The sequence below is a fragment of the Myxine glutinosa genome, chromosome 1, assembly GCF_964187855.1.
Source record: "Myxine glutinosa chromosome 1, kmMyxGlut1.1, whole genome shotgun sequence".
In the NCBI taxonomy this organism is placed as follows: Eukaryota; Metazoa; Chordata; class Myxini; order Myxiniformes; family Myxinidae; genus Myxine; species Myxine glutinosa.
The window spans coordinates 332,745,084-332,762,871 of record NC_136261.1 but is presented as its reverse complement, the minus strand read 5'-3'; the positions used below and the strand labels follow the sequence as shown (position 1 = coordinate 332,762,871).

Sequence of the window (17,788 nt, the reverse complement as noted above, 5' to 3'; positions counted from 1 at the left end):
CGCACACCTCGCTCATGTTTTTCGACGATTGCGTGTTTTATATCCAAGCACATCATCCTCTTCTTCTTCTTCTCAGTTATAATAAAATCTTCAGCTGCCTTCACATCCGCCTCACCAAGTCGACAACACGCACACCACGCTCATGTTTTTCGACGATTGCATGTTTTATATCCAAGCACATCATCCTTTTCTTCTTCTCACTACTGCCCTTGGCACTCAATTTCTTAGGACCCGTGGTTAAAACTAAGAAATTTTCCAAAATAACCAAAATGCGAAAACAAAACAGCAGCGATATACGGCAGAGATACTGTACTTGCACGGCAAGATAACCACGTGACCGGAACCCACCTGGTGGCGGCTGGCGTAAACTCAAAATAACCAACATGCGAAAACAAAACAGCAGCGATATACGGCAGAGATACTTGCACGGCAAGATAACCACGTGACCGGAACCCACCTGGTGGCGGCTGGCGTAAACTCAAAATAACCAACATGCGAAAACAAAAATGCAGCGATATACGGCAGAGATACTGTACTTGCACGGCAAGATAACCACGTGACCGGAACCCACCTGGTGGCGGCTGGCGTAAACTCAAAATAACCAACATGCGAAAACAAAAATGCAGCGATATACGGCAGAGATACTTGCACGGCAAGATAACCACGTGACCGGAACCCACCTGGTGGCGGGTGGCGAAAGCTCGTAACTCAGATCTCGGCTCGCATCTCAAAGCAATAAACCGCCCGAGCGACGGCTCGTATCTCGAAAAACTCGTAAGTTGGGGCACTCGTAAGTCAAGGTTCCACTGTATATATATATATATATATATATATATATATATATATATATATATATATATATATATATATATATATATATATACACACACACTAGCTTGGCTCGGCTCGCTATGCTCGCCTCACCAAGCGTCGTTACAGAGGAACGGGCTTCTTTTAGCTGAGGATAATGACTGTACCCGAGTTGCTGTGTTGTCATAATTTACACCAATCGTAATACAATTATTTGTCATCGTCATTGAAGCATTATTGTCTCTGTTGAACAATATACCATATTAGTTGCAAAGGAATGATTCACAGGATATTGTCACAAGTATACAACTAATAATTGCTATAGCCTATAACAATAAATACTAGTTTTCTCTCTTGAAGTCTAAGCATCCATTGTTGAATATGGGTTAATTTTGAATAGCCAGTGCTGACAATTTTATTGTTACAGATACACTTCTCCTTCATAAGTACCCCAGTCCATCAATGATATATGTGAAGTTTTGCATCGATTGTTGCAGCTATTCTGAAGATGTTTAAATTAAAATATATCATCTATCCAAGATGACTGACAAGCCGTTGGACCAATCAGATTTATTGGACGATATGCACTACATGTCATCACATGTAACAACTCTGAAGTATAAAGTGTAGGTATCTCAAAAAAAAAACGGTCACAAAATATATGTCAGAATAATAATAGTAATATATACCACTACATGACCAATTCTACTCCATCAGCCATGCTGGCTCGGAAGCTTAATTACAATGTTCCGCTTTGGGTGCCATCCACTCTTGGGAAACCTTCACCGACTTTTAAATGAATTAGTAGACAATAAACAATAAATTACAAGGACATTAGTAGATAATAAACAAGTCATCATAGCCTATAGAGTTTGAATCTGGGATACCAGCAGTATGAGCCATGGTTTCATTCAGGAACAGCAAAAAAGCCAACCCAACTTCAGCGTGGAGGCCAAATTCCAAATTTCTCTCCTTACTTCTACCAGGAAGGCAATGATAAACCACAATGATAAATCTGTTTTGAAATCTTAAAAAAAAAAATTTTTTTTTGTGCATTTCTGCTAAAAATTTGGTTCGGGAGCAGAACTTGCTGAAGACATTGGAGTGATTTGCTTAGAATGCAGGCAATATCAATGGATTACATTGGAAAGGTATATTTACAATATCGGCAAATAACTTTTTCACCTACTGCTGCACACTGTAGCAATGTTTTTTTTAGGTGAGATAAAACACGTATGTACCTCTTTTCAACTATGGCCACCCCGGCTATTTCAACTATTTATTTTTTTAACTATGGCTATTTCAACTATTTTTTATCTCAGGAAAATCACTGTGATGATGTAGGATATGTGCATTTATAAGTACATGTTGCATTAAACCAGAATAGTGAGACAATTGTGCTTTGTTCCGCTTTGTACAATGCACTCATACACTGGAGTGCTCCTTTGCATTCTAAATATATTCACTACAAAGTGCAACTTAGAAAACAACAATGGATGAAATCAACAGGTTTGGCTTCAGACCTGGCTATTCCACCTTGGATATGTTACTCCTGCTGTCAACGTAGTGGATGGATGATCTAAACCACAAAGAAGAGGTTAGGGCCATCACTGGACATCTCGAGCCTTTGACAGTGTCTGTCATGCAGCCTTGATTTCTAAGTTGACTTCTTTTATTTCTAAGTTGCCTTCTATGAACCGAACAATGGGTGGCCCTTGATGGTGCCCTTTTCGCTGCTCTTTCTTTTCAGACTGGGGTCCCACAAGGCAGCATCTTGGGACCTACATTATTCTTGAATTGTATCAATGATCTATTGGATCCTCTTGAAAACCAACTTCATCATTTTGCCAATGACTCCACCCTTTGTAGAATGATGAACTGCTCTTGTTTAAAGCTGGTTGCTGTTGAATCCCTTTCATCAGACCTGGACAAGATAAGCCGCTGGTCAGCCACTTGGAAAATTATATAGAACAAGTCACCCGCTTTCACACTGTCTCTTCATAAGATTGGCAAACGATCCAATCAATTTCTCTGGACAGCCACTGGAAGAGGTACAGTCCTTGGAACTCCTTGACTTCAATACCTGTCATAATCTTTCATGGGAGGATTTGGCCAGAGATATTTCCAAATTTCCATCAAAATGTGGTTGCTGTTTTGGTATTCCCAATACAGCTAAGGCTTTTTTGAGCCACATCGAGCTCATCATGGTGTACAAGGCTTTCATACCGAGCTCCGTGGAGCATGACTTTACTTTGGGGTGGTGCTCCTGCTTCTCACCTTGCTCCTCTTGAGACAGTCGAAAACAAGGCCTTCCACACCATTGAAATCTCAAGACAGGATGTGGATCCCCAGGTACTGCCACTTTCTCGCCAGCAGCAGATTGATGGGCTTCTGCCCTCTCCTACCTCTGTCTTCCCACAGCCACCCAAAGTTGCACACATTCCTCAATAAACCCTGCTCTAGCTCCTCCACGAGCCTCGGCATTGCATACAAAAAATCCTCACCTGTTCATCCTGCCAAATTCCAGGCTGGTTGCCCACCTGCATTCGTTTGTCTATTTGATCTCCCAATTTGTAAAATGTCTCGCCGCTGTTGTCTCATCTTCAGCACTTTGTCTTTTAAATGCATTGTCCATCACAACCTCTTCCACTCATCCATGCAGCTTCACCATCTCCTCTACACACACCGTTTCGTTCCCATTATATTGCTCTCTAGGCCATTGGTACTCATTTTTGTGTTATTGCCCAGGCCTTTCCTCCTTGTGCATATCCTCCTTCCCCCTTATACTTTGGTAGTTTATAAACCTGTTGCCCTTTGTCATGTAGCTCCTCCATGAGTCTAGCAGCTGAGACCTTTGTATAAAAAAACAACTTTGGAAGCTCTTCAACTCTAGTACAGATGATAGATGGAAAAAAAAAAACATGCTTTGACATTATCTTTACTATCCTTTTTTATTATATGTACACACAATGTAAAAGTACAGCTCAGTAATGGCATCTTTTGGAATCAGCAGGTGTTGAAAAGGCTAGAAAACGACTCAGCGGGTGTTCGAACAGCTAGAAAATTAAAAAGGGCTAGAGATAACACACTTACAGTACATCATCATGTTTCAATATTTATTGTCCCTGAGCCTCTCTCCTTTCCTCCCCACTGTCCTTCCCAGACAAATAATGCATGGCCAAGGTGTTGCAAAAAACAGCAAGATAAATGAACAGAGATGGACAAAATGATAAATATTTATAGATGGACAATATTAAATGGTTGCAGACCATGCAGTATATGAAAAAAAAAAAAAAGATTTAAAAGAAAGAAGGGGGAAAGCGTTTTTTATATGAAGGAAAAAAAAAACATGAGTGCTGAAAGTGATGTACATTGAGCCTTTGAGCTGTCTCGCCTGAATTTAAATGTCGACCCAGCACAGCGATGGATCAGTGTGCTCACCGTACATTGGGAGGACGTCAAGGCAGAGGACCCACCTTCTGCATATGGTCGGTGGACGATAAATATCCCACCGGTCCCATAAAGATCCCACCGGATCCCAGAAAGATCCCACCTTTCATGAAGATTAGGTGAGTTATCGCTGGTACCCAAGCTGTATTACAAATTTCTGTTACCTTCAATCGAAAGTCAGGCCTGGCCAACCGATTAATGAAAGACTTGGGCCAAAAACGTTCCCTGACCCCACAATAATGCAGAAACAATTAGGCCACTAAAAAGTAGTAGTAGTAGTAGTAGTAGTAGTAGTAGTAGCAGCAGCAGCAGCAGCAGCAGTAGCAGCAGCAGTAGCAGTAGCAGCAGCAGCAAAATGTGCATCGACAGAAGAGCAGCAAAATTTGTATTTTATATTATACTCCACCAAGGGAAGAAATGCTAATGAAGAACAATGTTGTTGTTTTGTATGTACCCCGTGGCTGCTGGTTGCATCATTCTCTGGGGACATGTCTGTGCTGATGATGCAATACCCCTATTACCCAGCAAGCTGGTACTCAATTTGCTGGCCTTGGAAGGATAATAGGCTGAGTCAACCCAGCTGGTGTTAATTTAATGGCATGACAGGGGATCAAACCCAAGACCCTAAGATCTTAAGCCAGCCACATTAACCATTAAGCGAATACCAGGCTTATAAGAACAATTAAAATGATTGATGGCAGAAATGTAAAGACAAAAAAAAAACTATATATTAATAAAAGTAAAAAAGTTAAAATTAAAAAAAAGTAAAAATACGAGTATACATATATTTTTTAATTAGTCGTCAATGTGGAGCTAAACAGCACCAGTTAATTGTTATCCGCATAAAAAAAGATTCCAATTAAAATGTGAATAAATTTTAAAGCACGATGGTTAAGAATAAATTGTCCAAAATGGAGAAAGTCTGGCACACCTATTAATCAGGTTAACAGAAGCTACATCTAGGCTGATTATTTGGTAACAGTGGTTAGACCTCTTGATACACATTGAAAAGCAATGAAGCCTATTTCCTGATTTAAGCTAAAAACATGAGATTGACTGATTTCATGTGGAGCAGGAAGGAAAACACAACATGAAGTATCAAAGTGTGTACAAATGTTAGGGGTTACAATATAAGAGATGTCATTAAATGTTCAACAAAGGCGTTCAAGTGAAAAGGACGACAGGGAAACAACAATGTTAGAAAAAGGAACACCGGAAATGAAAGAAAGAAGAAATTGTCAGAGACAGACAAATAGAGACAGGTCCAACAATAAAAGCCGAGGAAGATCTGGAAGGAAGCGACAGGTGACGTTCAAGGGTGATAGCATCAGGTTTAGTGAAAGATGGCTGAAGCATTGGAAAGGAACAGAGACATAGTGGTTTTCATTTTCCAGGGTGAAAATCTTGGAGTGGGTGCTGTCTGCAGTGATTAATGTTACAAATCACTAGCAATTCTGCTTCATTTCATCTTGCAAGACTGTCAGAATATAAAATGCAAGATTTCTGTCCTTTACCTCATCCAATTATAAAAGTAACAATGGAGAAGAAAATATGCAGACAATGGCAGTCATTTTGATTCTGCGAACACGAAGGGGATTTTTATATTCTCAGATATAGGATTTGCTTGCAGGTAATTTTATCTGCTCGGCAATTATTCTATACCAGAAAAGAGCCCGTCAAGATGACGGGATGGAAAAGTTTATTCAACGGTGCAGCCTCATGAGCGTGCCAAAGTCTGAAGCCTCGGCCTAGTGCAACGTGTGCTTATATCTTCTTTATTTATTAGACATCATACAGATGTAAATGAACACTCGTTTTACTTGACACATGTTGCACATCACGTGCAGCGAATTTCACCTCCCTGCACCTTGTATTTATTATTTATTTATTTTAAATGCTTATGTACACCGCCCTTGAAGCCCGGTTTACAAGCCACTGTCTACAATTTCAATACAAGAGACATACTTACTCTTTTATGGAAAATGTTTTCCTAGTTTGTTTCATCCTCAAAAATAGATTATAGTGAGCACACATTCGTGTTAAAAGATTGGCCTTTAAAACCTACCCTTATGAAGGGGGGCAGACATCTGTACAAACACACAAACTGACATTGTGTTTTGTATGGTAGATTACATACATGACGAAATACATATACAGGTTAATTAACTTACAAAAGGTAAATTAAAATACACTATTCAAATGACAAGAAAATAAAAAAAACTAAAAGAACTGCAGTATGATACCTTTGCTAAATTCTGGTAAATAACAGGAGCACCTTTAATTAAGTTTTCCTTATAAATAGTCATGAAGGAAAAACAAGAAGAAAACTCATTTAAAAAACATCAGCTTCCTAGCATGTCGAGGAACTGATACTTCAAATTAAAATCAGCATTTGATAAAAATTTTGCCTGGCACATTGGGGAAAAGGTAGCGCATTTAGCTTTGAGCCAGAAACCACCTGAATTTGATTCCTGACCTGAATATAAACTGTCCAATTGGTGCTTTGCAGGCAGGGAGTTACATCACAAAGTGCGCCATCCCTCGCATGAACATTTCTGCTGGTTCATGCCCCATCTGCTAGCATTACATGGTGGCCATTGAAGATCCCATGGTATCTTTATTTAGCCAAGATTGTGCAAAATGAATAACATCTGCTAAAGTCCTTAGAGCACTTTACTGATGAGTTGTGATAATTAGCTCACCGAACAAAGAAACACCTTCAGGCCTCCAGTATTCCAATCAATGGAAAGGAAGATATTGTGCTGTCAGAATAGTTATATACTTATATTAGTGTAACATGATCGGTTCAGGGGCCACAACTTGAAAGTAAAGATTACAGGACAGTTAAGACGACTCCCTGGAAAGGTGATGGCAGCGGAGACAGTGGATGGATTTCAACTAGAACTATATAGGTAGTGACAAGCCGTGGGGGTAGAGAAGTATATGCATACTGTCCTCTATTAAAAATGGAACCCGTGATTGTTGTGAATGCAATTTACTTACGTAATATCATGGGACACAGATGAGGTGGAAACCTCTGACAGAGATAAATGCTGAATAATTACATCTCCGTTTCATTGTGACCTAATCATGGATTACTGAGTTATGGAGAATGTTTTTATGTATACAATGTTGAGGCTTGTGGAGGAGATAGAATACAGAATGGATCAGGACATAACAGAACACAAGGAAGAAAGAGTGGAAATAGAGAGACTTGGAGAAACTAGAAAATATAATCTGAGGCGAATGAGTCAAAGGATTAGGTTTGGCCAAAGGTCACATTAACTTTGACCTATGAACTTTGATCCAAAAATCGAATCAGTTCATCTTTGCATCATAGAACATACTTGTATGAAGTTTGGTCAAAACAAATCTACTACTTACAGTTAAAGGTCGCATGGTCTTTGAACTTTGACCTTTGATCCTAAAATCTAATCAGTTAATCTTTGCATAATACTATTATACATAGTTCTACCAAGAATGGTCAAAATCCCTCCACTGCTTCACAAGTTATCTCGGTAACAAAAAAATTGTTTCTCTACACGGACGGACGCACAGCCAGACACTTGAAATTTAGCTCAGGAGACTCCCATATCTCTTGATCATCTTTGAGATGTTTCTATACCTTGATTGGAGTCAACCTGTGGTAAATTCAATTGATTGGACATGATTTGGAAAGGCACACACCGGTCTATATAAGGTCTCACAGCTGACAATGCATATCAGAGCAAAAACCAAGCCATGAGGTCGAAGGAACTGCCTGCAGAGCTCAGAGACAGGATTGTGTCGAGGCACAGATCTGGGGAAGCCTACAAAAAAATCTCTGCTGCATTGAAGGTTCCCAAGAGCACAGTGGCCTCCATAATTCTTAAATGGAAGAAGTTTGGAACAACCAGGACTCTTCCGAGAGTTGGCCGCCAGGCCAAACAGCAATCGGGGGAGAAGGGCCTTGGTAATAGAGGTGACCAAGAACCCGATGGTCACTCTGGCTGAGCTCCAGAGATCCTGTGTGGAGAAGGGAGAAACTTCCAGAAGGACAACCATCACTGCAACACTCCACCGATCTGTGCTTTATGGCAGAGTGGCCAGACGGAAGCCTCTCCTCAGTGAAAGACACTTGAAGGCCCGCTTAGAGTTTGCAAAAAAGCACCTGAAAGACTCTCAGACTGAAAAACAAGATTCTGTGGTCTGATGAAACCAAGATTGAACTGTTTGGCTTCTAAGAGTAGGCAAACCGAGAGATTGTTGATTAAGATTAGAGATAGGACTGTGCCCAGAACACTGTCTTGAGGGAACTCTAGCCTTACAGGAGAGGAAATTGGAGAAACTCATTGAGAGCCACATATTGTCTACGAGAGTCGAGAATGTTTTGTAAGCCATGTGTGGAGTTGGCCTTGGTTGCCATCGGCAGAGAGTTTGGAGAGCAAGGTCGGGGTTGCCAGACCATCTTGAATGCTCAAGATATGTCGAGAGAAACGGTCCTGATTTCATGTCGGACATTGACGGCCTCAATCCATTGTTGGGAGAACAGAAGCAGCATGTTCAATGTCGAGTGAACTGGTCTGAATCCAAACTGATGGTCTGAAATGGGGCTGTTGAAGAAAAGGAAGTATTTGACGTCAACTGCGATGTTGGATTCCATGACCTTTCTGATGATTGGAAGTAAGCTGATTGGTCTGTAGTTAAAGGAATCCATTGTTGCCCGATGTTTATGTAATGCAGTAATATTGGCTGACTGAAGCAGATGGAAGATGACCGAGGCATGATAGGGTGAAAATGACAATAGAAGTGAACATGCACAAATATGATGTGCAAGAGTCACAGAATTGAGACATTCAACCTTCTCATGAGCAGATTCAGCAGTGGAACCATTTGAAATGAGGGAAGGGACAGAGGGGGAGGGGGGAGGAGGCGTGGGACCAGTCCAGAGATAGATTAACAATAAATTCAATCAAGTTCAATTAAGACTCAATAAATTAAGACTTTATTAAAATAAATTCCATCAAGACTCAATGTGGAGGTATTGAGAAAGGAAGAGATAAAGAATAAATAAAGGAAGGAAATACCGGCAGAAAGAGGTCATGATTTTTTTGGAGTGAAAATGTTTTTACAGCGTAGACCGTAGGGCAATGCCTTCTCGAACAGCGTTTATCTGTCTGTCTGGTGTTTGTATGTATGTCCCTCACAAACGTCCACCAATCAGAGGTGAGGATCTGGTCACACGACAGAGACAGCAGATCCTCCACTCAGCAGATTCACGCCCGGCTACGCCGTTGTTAGACTATCGGTTTTGTTTTCAAGCAAGGAGGAGGAATAGGACAAAGTTGAGTGTAAAAGGACAACAGTGGGGATAAATAAAGTGGGATGACGTACATGTCATCAGAGCAAGAGGCACTGGAAAATTTGATTTGAAGGAGGCACAGCAGGACCAAAAGTTCAATGTGCTCAGACATGGAACCGGAGGTCAATCAGCTCTTGTGCAGTTTTCGCATTGGGATCCAATGGGGAAGTAACAATCTCAACACCAGATATGTCCACTTGCAGCAGCAATCACTGCATTGCAACATCATCACATTGACTATATGAACACTCAAATCTGAGTCTGGGGAACATGGCATCCCACACCCAAAACAGCTCCTTTTCCAGCTCATTTGGGGTCTGTGCCCGTCTTGGCAAGGTTGAAATGCGTCAATCAATAATATTCCAGAAATGGCCAATTGGATTGAAATCTGGCCAGCATGCCATGACATTAACTTTGGCATTGACAAGAACATTCCTCGTTTGAATGGCCTTGTGAATAGGAGCATTATGATGTACAAAGATAATTTTTGGACCATGTCGTTGAAGGATAGGCAACACATGTTGCTGTAAAATCTTATTAATGTATCCATCTGCTGTTAGACTGCATACATATGGAACAAGTTGGTGGGAACGTTTCAGCAATACCAGCCCACATCATGCCATTTCATGTTTCAAATTTGCACCTTCCTTGGCAGAGACTGCGGCATATTGCTCATTGCATCTTCTGTAGACTTGTGCATGGAACATAACACTGGCACATTGCCTCCATGTCCATCGGATGTGCTGATTTGATCACTGCAAGCATGCTTGGATGTGTCATGGTGCAAGTCTTTGATGCTGAACATGATGACGAGCACAGATTTCTGCATTATGAAGTCACTTCAAGATCGTGTTGACACTTGTCTTGTGAGGTCTAGGAGTCTGCTTGTGGTACCCTGGGAAGTTTGAAACCAATTACATAGATGGGTCATGTGGATGTATCGCTCCTGAGCAAGAGTAGTTATCCTGGGATGTCTATTTTTTGGCATATCTCTTGTTGGTCCAGCAGCTTGATAATGTCTTCTGAGGTCATAAACATTTCCTCTCCACATGTTAAAGAGCCTTGGTTAATTGAAGTCAATTAATAAACAACATTGTTAATGGAAGAACCCGCTTCAAGGTCTTCAATGATGTGATTCTTCTCATTTTCTGACAGATGTGACATTGCAATGGATTGTTAAAAATGCAACGTGTGTTTTTTGGATGATCAACGTGCTGGTGTCTTGGAAAGACTGTTTTTGAATTTGCTCAGAATGCCTGGGGTCACCTATGAAGTCCTAAGGATGCATGGGTTGCACGTGCTGAATGATTATTGCATACAAGTCAATTATGTTATGTGTAAACTTGCAATAAGATGTTCTGCACAATCCTCATTCCAAAAAGGAACTTGGAATGAATGCTGGAACAGTGGTGAGAAAGGTGACGCCATTGTTGTGGCCATGTGGCATCATTGGTACCCAGAGTGCCCTGGGAAGTGATGTCCTTCAACAATTCCATTTTCAATTCTACACGTTCGATTTTTTAATGGTGGAGAGTGTATATACATGATTGAGTAGCCTTGATAGATATAATGGCATCCTCCTGCATTGAGTTTCCTTATGTGATTCCTTATGTGAATCCATGTCAGGCTGAAAGGACCATGAAAGTATTCAGTGCCTTCATGACTTTGTGCATAATGTTTCAATCAGATCCAGCAACGCTGGAGCATTCTATAGTTTTAAAGTCTGCTCTGCTTCCAAACCATGGCAAGCGTGCAGGTAACAAAGTCATTCAGCAATACATCACTCATGGCAATGTCCAGTTGCTACCGCATCCCCACCTGCCTTGTGTCAATGATCTGCCAGCCTCATCCCACCGGACCCTTGTTATAAATGTTCTCCATGAGCAAGCCAATGGTGCAGATGGTTTTTCCTTGGCGTGGCATGCACTCCGCAGTCTCTTGCGACACACATGCCAGAAGGCCCTTTGTCTGTGTCTATGTGTAGTGCACACAAAAACGCATCGATCGTTGAAATCTCACAGCTGTGAATTCAATCCAGCTCCCTGACCACCACAACAAATAAATAGATATCCTGAAGTTGTGGTATTTGACCCTTTACCTGCAACAATTGCTCTATTTATCCTTGTATAGATGTTAAATTGGAAGGAATCAAGTTAATTTGTTGCAGGAATAAATGCTTTGCAAAAATTAAAACTTCAAATTTTTAGGATTCTAGACACGAAAACTCTTCTCCATGAGCTATTCTAAAGGAAAGAGGAATGTAAGTGAATTGACAAAAAGTGAACCGGCCAAGCTGCCTCTCATCGATCATAATAAGACATGGTGGAGGAAGGCATCACCTTAGGGACACAAACATCTTCATAACGATCAATTTCATCGAGTGATGTTCGACACCTTATAGTGTTTAATGCACTCCGCAAAGGCATTCCAGGTTTTCCGAGTGAACATCAAACTGCAAATTGCAGCACCTCGTCAGTGGGAGGTCTACATTCAAGATTGCACACCTCAATATGAAAACCAGACTTCATTCTCGTGAAATAGCTGATTACAATTACAAGCAAGATACCAACTAACATTTTAAAGCATCGTCGCACACTCTTGTCAACAGTTAGCACAAACTACATGAAGGCACGGCTTGCTTCCGCAGGTACAGCGGTTTTAAGAGGTAATCAAACACAACGGTGTAGGATTGTTTTTAATACATGGGCTAAGGCTCGTAGTAGAGCTGACACACACACACGCACACACACAGACGAGACAAACACTTAACACAGCCACTGAGCTTGGGGGAAGTGACGTCACTACCGTCACTTCCCTGGAACTATGGGTACCAGTGACATCATAACAATGGCGCCGCTTTTCTCACCGTACTCAGCGGGGCATTTCCTCAAGAGGAATTTCCTCCTCCCCATGGATGCCAACTGATGGGGATTGTCCATGCTCTATCCTTTTCAAGCAAGGAAGCAGCACGTACCATTTTTTAAGTCTTTGGTATGACTTGAATTTTACTAATTAACTAATTTAATTAGAATCAGCAGAAGAAAGACACCACATGGGCCACTAAAGTTGTTAAGGTGACGACAATGTCCCATGAAAAACCATTCACCCACAATGATGAGGCATCCAACCCATAATGGTCGTCTATGGATCAGCAATGCAATGATCAGCAATGATCAGCAACATGCTTTGGCAAAGCAAGCCATTGATTTTGGCAAACATTCAGGATTTTCCTACTTCTGCACCATTCCTTGTCAACTAAATGATTTATCCCAGTGTGATAAAGCTGCATTGAATATACCATAGGGTAGCTCATAAAATACCCAAAATAAATCCCAGAAGTTGGTGCTCCAGATCATACCTTGATGCCCAAAGAGCATCCTACAATTCTAAGTGACCACTCGGTAAACCTGGCAGGTCCCAGCTCTTCAGGTATGCAGATCGAAACACCACCTGCTGAGCTTCAACTCCATGTCTCACAAGCTATTATAACTGCATTAGCCCCATATTGTGGGGGTGGGAAGGGGGAATTCAAGCCTGTTTTCACTTTGCCAGCCGATGGCATAGACCTGACATCCTGGAGCAAAGCCAAAAGTATCACCTGGCGGAATGGGCTGGACAAGCATGTGTGTGCGCATATTAGTGCCACGGCACAATCCATAGTGTCTGGTCCAACAGCAGCGGACTGTGGAAATGGAGCCGTTTTAACTCTTTTTGTGGCATTACCATGAAAAGCAGCATGTTGGAAGCTCCAAAGCAAGCACGGATCAATCGGCTAGGAGTGAAGAAAAATGTGTGTCCTCTGAAGCCACTTCCCATTACATTTTTCAAAAACTGGCAAAACGATCTCTAATACCAGTGTGGTCGGTATATAGTGAGAAAGACATAGTGCAGTGTCGTGAGGAATCCATCATCAGATGGAATATCCAAATAACATATTCAGTTTGGCACATAAAAAAGGAGAAATATGCTATGGCTAAAAAAGGTGATGAGGGGCAAACTGTTTGGTTCGTTTCAGTAGATGTTCGATGATCCGGGTGACGAGTGTGAGCACAGTAGTGCTTGACCAACCTTCATCAGCACAGACTCGCTGAGCTTCTCTCGGTTTACGATCTTGATGGCTACCTTCCTGGCCGTCACACAGTGCACTCCGAGCTTCACGAGGCCTGTGGAATTGCCATATAAAAAGGGCAGAGAGAAACACAATCAGCAGTTTTGGCATTTTCCATTTAAACTTTGGCTCACCAATTTACGTTATGGTGTTATACCCAAAAAATAGCATGCTCAAAAAAAATAAAAATAAAAATCACATTTTGACCATTTTTTTAAACTCCAGCTAAGATATTAAAGAACTGCTTTATGCAAAAAGTAAAATTACCCATAAATTTATGATATTGTGTAGGTCAGCGATATCATAATTGCTGACAGGAGGCTCTTGCTTGTACGTTCAGCAAAGAGTAATGACTGAACAAATGGAAACCCCTTCGTTGTTAGGACACCAGGAACCACATGGAACGTGACCGACGGTATCTGCTTTGTGCAGCCTGTGCATAGCTGCACGTTTTGTTCTTATTTAATGCTGCGCAATATACAGTGGGTGTTAGGACTTGGTTATAAAATAACAATGAAATTATGTTTAGTCTCTCTAAATTTATTTTAGGTTAAATGTGAGGTCACGTAAGCTTTTTAATAATAAGCTTTTTTCCCAACATACACACACACATACATGGCTAGATGCATTGCATGAAATGACGTCACTTCCCAGGGCACTCTGGGTGCCAAAGACGCAATCTTTTTGACGTCATTTTTAGCTCACCTGGACTTTAGTCCGGTGAGCTTATGCGACCGAGCAGTGTCCGTAGGTCAGTGAGTGAATTATTACCCTGCGCTCGTGAAGCGAAAAGCGGGGTTAGGCATTCGTTTGCATACGTGTGCCGTATGTGTGCCGTGTCTGCATTTTAAAAATTCATTCTCTCGGCAACCGTTGGTCCGATTGACACGAAATTTTACCGTAGGAGTGCCTCCGCCTGTAGAATTTTTTTTATTCATGGTGATGACGTCAAAAGTCATGTGGTACAGACGCCATCTTGGACCTCTATATCTCCCAAACCGCTCAATGTAAACAATTTAAACATAGCTCATTCTCAAGTACTCACCATGTGGAATAAGATATGTTGATGGTGATGTCATCAGTGCCTTAATTATGACATCATAATTCGACAAGTACAACACTTGATCTGATCAGTATGAATAAAACAAAAATTCCTCTGCAACTGTTAGTCCGATGGATACAAAATTTTCAGAATACGAGCGGCTCCTCCTGTATAATTTTTTAAATGATAATTATAACGTCATAGGTTACGTGGTACAGACGCCATCTTGGAAAAAATAGAAAAATGTTGCACCTCTATATCTCTAAGAGCTGCTCAGTGGAAAAAATTGAGACATGCCTCATTGTCAAGTACACCCTTGGGGAATAACATATGTTAATGATGATGTCATCGGTGCCTTCATTATGACGTCATAATTCGACAAGTACAACACCAAGTTGACTGTGCAGGATAAGTATTCTATGAATAAAAAAAAAAAATACCATCTAGTTGGGTGAGTTATTGAGTCCGTAAATACTTCAGTCATTATCTCTTGAACCAAACACACGATTTTGACGAAACTTGGCCACAAGCTTCATATCTAACGCCTAATGAAGGAATATTGACCGCATCAAAATCTGCATTCATTAGATGGGTCTACAGGGGGATTTTACCCCCTAAAATAGGTATTTGCTCTCTTCTCGGAAACTACACACACTATGCTGGTGAAATTTGGCCACAAGCTTCATATCTGATGCCTAACGAAGATGTATTGACGGCATCGAAATCTGCACTCATTAAGGGAGTTTATGGGGGAGGGGGAGGGTAGGGGTGGGGGTTGATCCCACAAAATAGGTATTTGCTGTCTTCTCCGAAGCTACACACACAATTTTGATAAAACTTGGCCACAACCTTAATCACCCATGATTTACCAAAGTTTGTTCACTGCATTCAAAAAATCAGGGTCTATGGGGATCTGTAGGGTGGGGGTGGGAGGTGGCGGTAGCTGTAGGAGAACGGTGAGGTCTGGAATTGCCATCTACTAATACACATCTTGTGAGAAATGGGTGTTTTTTGTTTTGCTTTGTTTTTTACATGATATATGGCTCGTAGTGGAGCTGCCACACACACACACACACATGGAGGGAGATACAGCCAATACATACGAGACACAACACAAAACTGTTAGATGAGACAAACACGACCACGGAGCTTGGGGAAGTGTCGTCACTTCCTGGGGCACTCTGAGTCACAACAATGGCTCCACCTTTCCCACCGCACTCAGCGGGGGAATTTCCTCTTGCCCACGGATGCCCAGCTATGGTGATCGTCCGTGCTCTGTCCTTTAAAATGTTGAGCATTAAACTAAGAAGCAGCACGTACCATTATTACTTCCAAAATCGAAGATTTTTCAAGTATATTGGTCGGTTGCGTTTGTGGTTCTGTCTGTCTGTCTGTCTGTTTGTCTGTTTGTCTGTTTGTTTGCCTGTTTGTTTGTCACTGGCCTACAGGTCACAATTCGAAACCGATCGTCACGAAACTTCACCAAGTTGTATAGGTCGTCGCAATTGAGAAACCAATTTTTGGGGGGTCAAAAGGTCAACATAGGCCAAAGGTCACCAACTTTGCCAAATTTCTAAAATCCTCAATTTTCATCCGATTGACTTTAAATTTGAAGAGAACTTGCATATCTGGTCACTGAATTCAACCACCAGTATGTTTGATGTCAAAATAGGCCAAAAGGCCAACATAGGCCAAAAAGTCAACATAGGCCAAATTTGTAAAATCCTCAATTTTCATCCAATTGGCTTGAAATTTGAAGATGACTTGCCTATCTGGTCACTGAATTCAACTACAAATTATATTTTAGATGAACATAGGCCAAAAGGTCAACATAGGCCGAATTTCTAAAATCACCAATTTTCATTTGATTGACTTGAAATAATTCTAAGAGGATTTACATATATGGTCACTGAATTCAACCACCCACTATTTTTGAGGTCAACATAGGCCAAAAGGTCAACATAGGCCAAGTTTTTAAAATCCTCAATTTTCATCCGATTGACTTGAAAATTGAACAGCATTTGTACATTGAGTCACTAAATAGGGAAATTAAATATTTTTGTGGTCAAAAGTTCAAAGGTCAACTCAAGGTCAACCTTTCAAAATCATCATTTTCATCTGAAAAATCGTCACTTTTCTTCCTGTTGACCTGAGCTTTGATCAAGATTGTCAATTTTAATCTTGATGAAATGGACAATTTGCTGTATCAATGGAATTTTTTTCTTGGGGGTGGGGGGCGGATTTTGCAAGTATCGTGCTACGCATGACGTCTTCTTGTCAGAGTCTTTGATGTGACTCGGCTAGAGTTTGAACCTCCGATGCCCCAGACTCGGAGCGGAACAGCAATATTTGGAAAAACAATATCCAAACTGTCATGATGATGCTTTTCATTTGTCAGGTTACCCTTTGCAGCGACAAGGTCAATCTTACCATCACAACAGGCAGCAGCCATATCATAACAGATCCGCCACAAAACGAGATAGACTCCACATGTTCTTGGGTGTATATGCTGTGTTAGGTTAAAGCCAACGCAGAGTTCTCCATTTACTCAGGAGAAATCGACTGCTGTCAGACCAACGGATCCTCTTCCAGGATCACAGTGATGACAAGCCCAGCACAGTACCAAGCAGGCCACTTTGTGTTTTGTGGCGAGAAGAGGGCATCTTTTCAGTCTCCTGGCTTTGTAACCTGCAGCATGAAGCCTGCTCCTGATAGTTCTCATAGATAACATCCGAGGGAGATTCCACCCTCATTGCAATGCTGCTTGTGGCAAAAAAAAAAATGTCGGCCAAGCCTATTCAGAGCTGTATTTTCTCTGTTAGAGGTCACCCAGGGTAGTGCAGATTGAAGCCTGTCTTTAAAATCATTTGCTTATTGATGTTGGCCACCCAACCTGTGGATAACAGTCTGACGGAAGCCAAGTCGATGTCGAATTTAACTATCGGACATCCCAGCATTGTTCATCCCAATACTACTTTGCCATCTTTCGACTTCACTAAGCCTTATTTGAGCCTTAGTAACAGTCCCAAAAAGGAAG

General features: G+C 41.3%; 1 protein-coding gene across 1 annotated transcript in view; it reads right to left on the bottom strand.

Annotated features, from left to right (window-relative positions):
• LOC137412154 (serine/threonine-protein kinase BRSK2) overlaps positions 1-17,504 on the bottom strand; it is a 418,950-nt gene extending 401,446 nt beyond the window's left edge. Inside the window, exons 1-2 of the mRNA XM_078779545.1 lie at positions 17,375-17,504; positions 13,670-13,764 (exon numbers count right to left, since the gene is read on the bottom strand). Of these exons, the coding sequence (XP_078635671.1) occupies positions 13,670-13,764; positions 17,375-17,504 (225 nt within the window). The remainder of the gene's footprint in view (positions 1-13,669; positions 13,765-17,374) is intronic.
• Between the last annotated feature and the right edge of the window lie 284 nt (positions 17,505-17,788).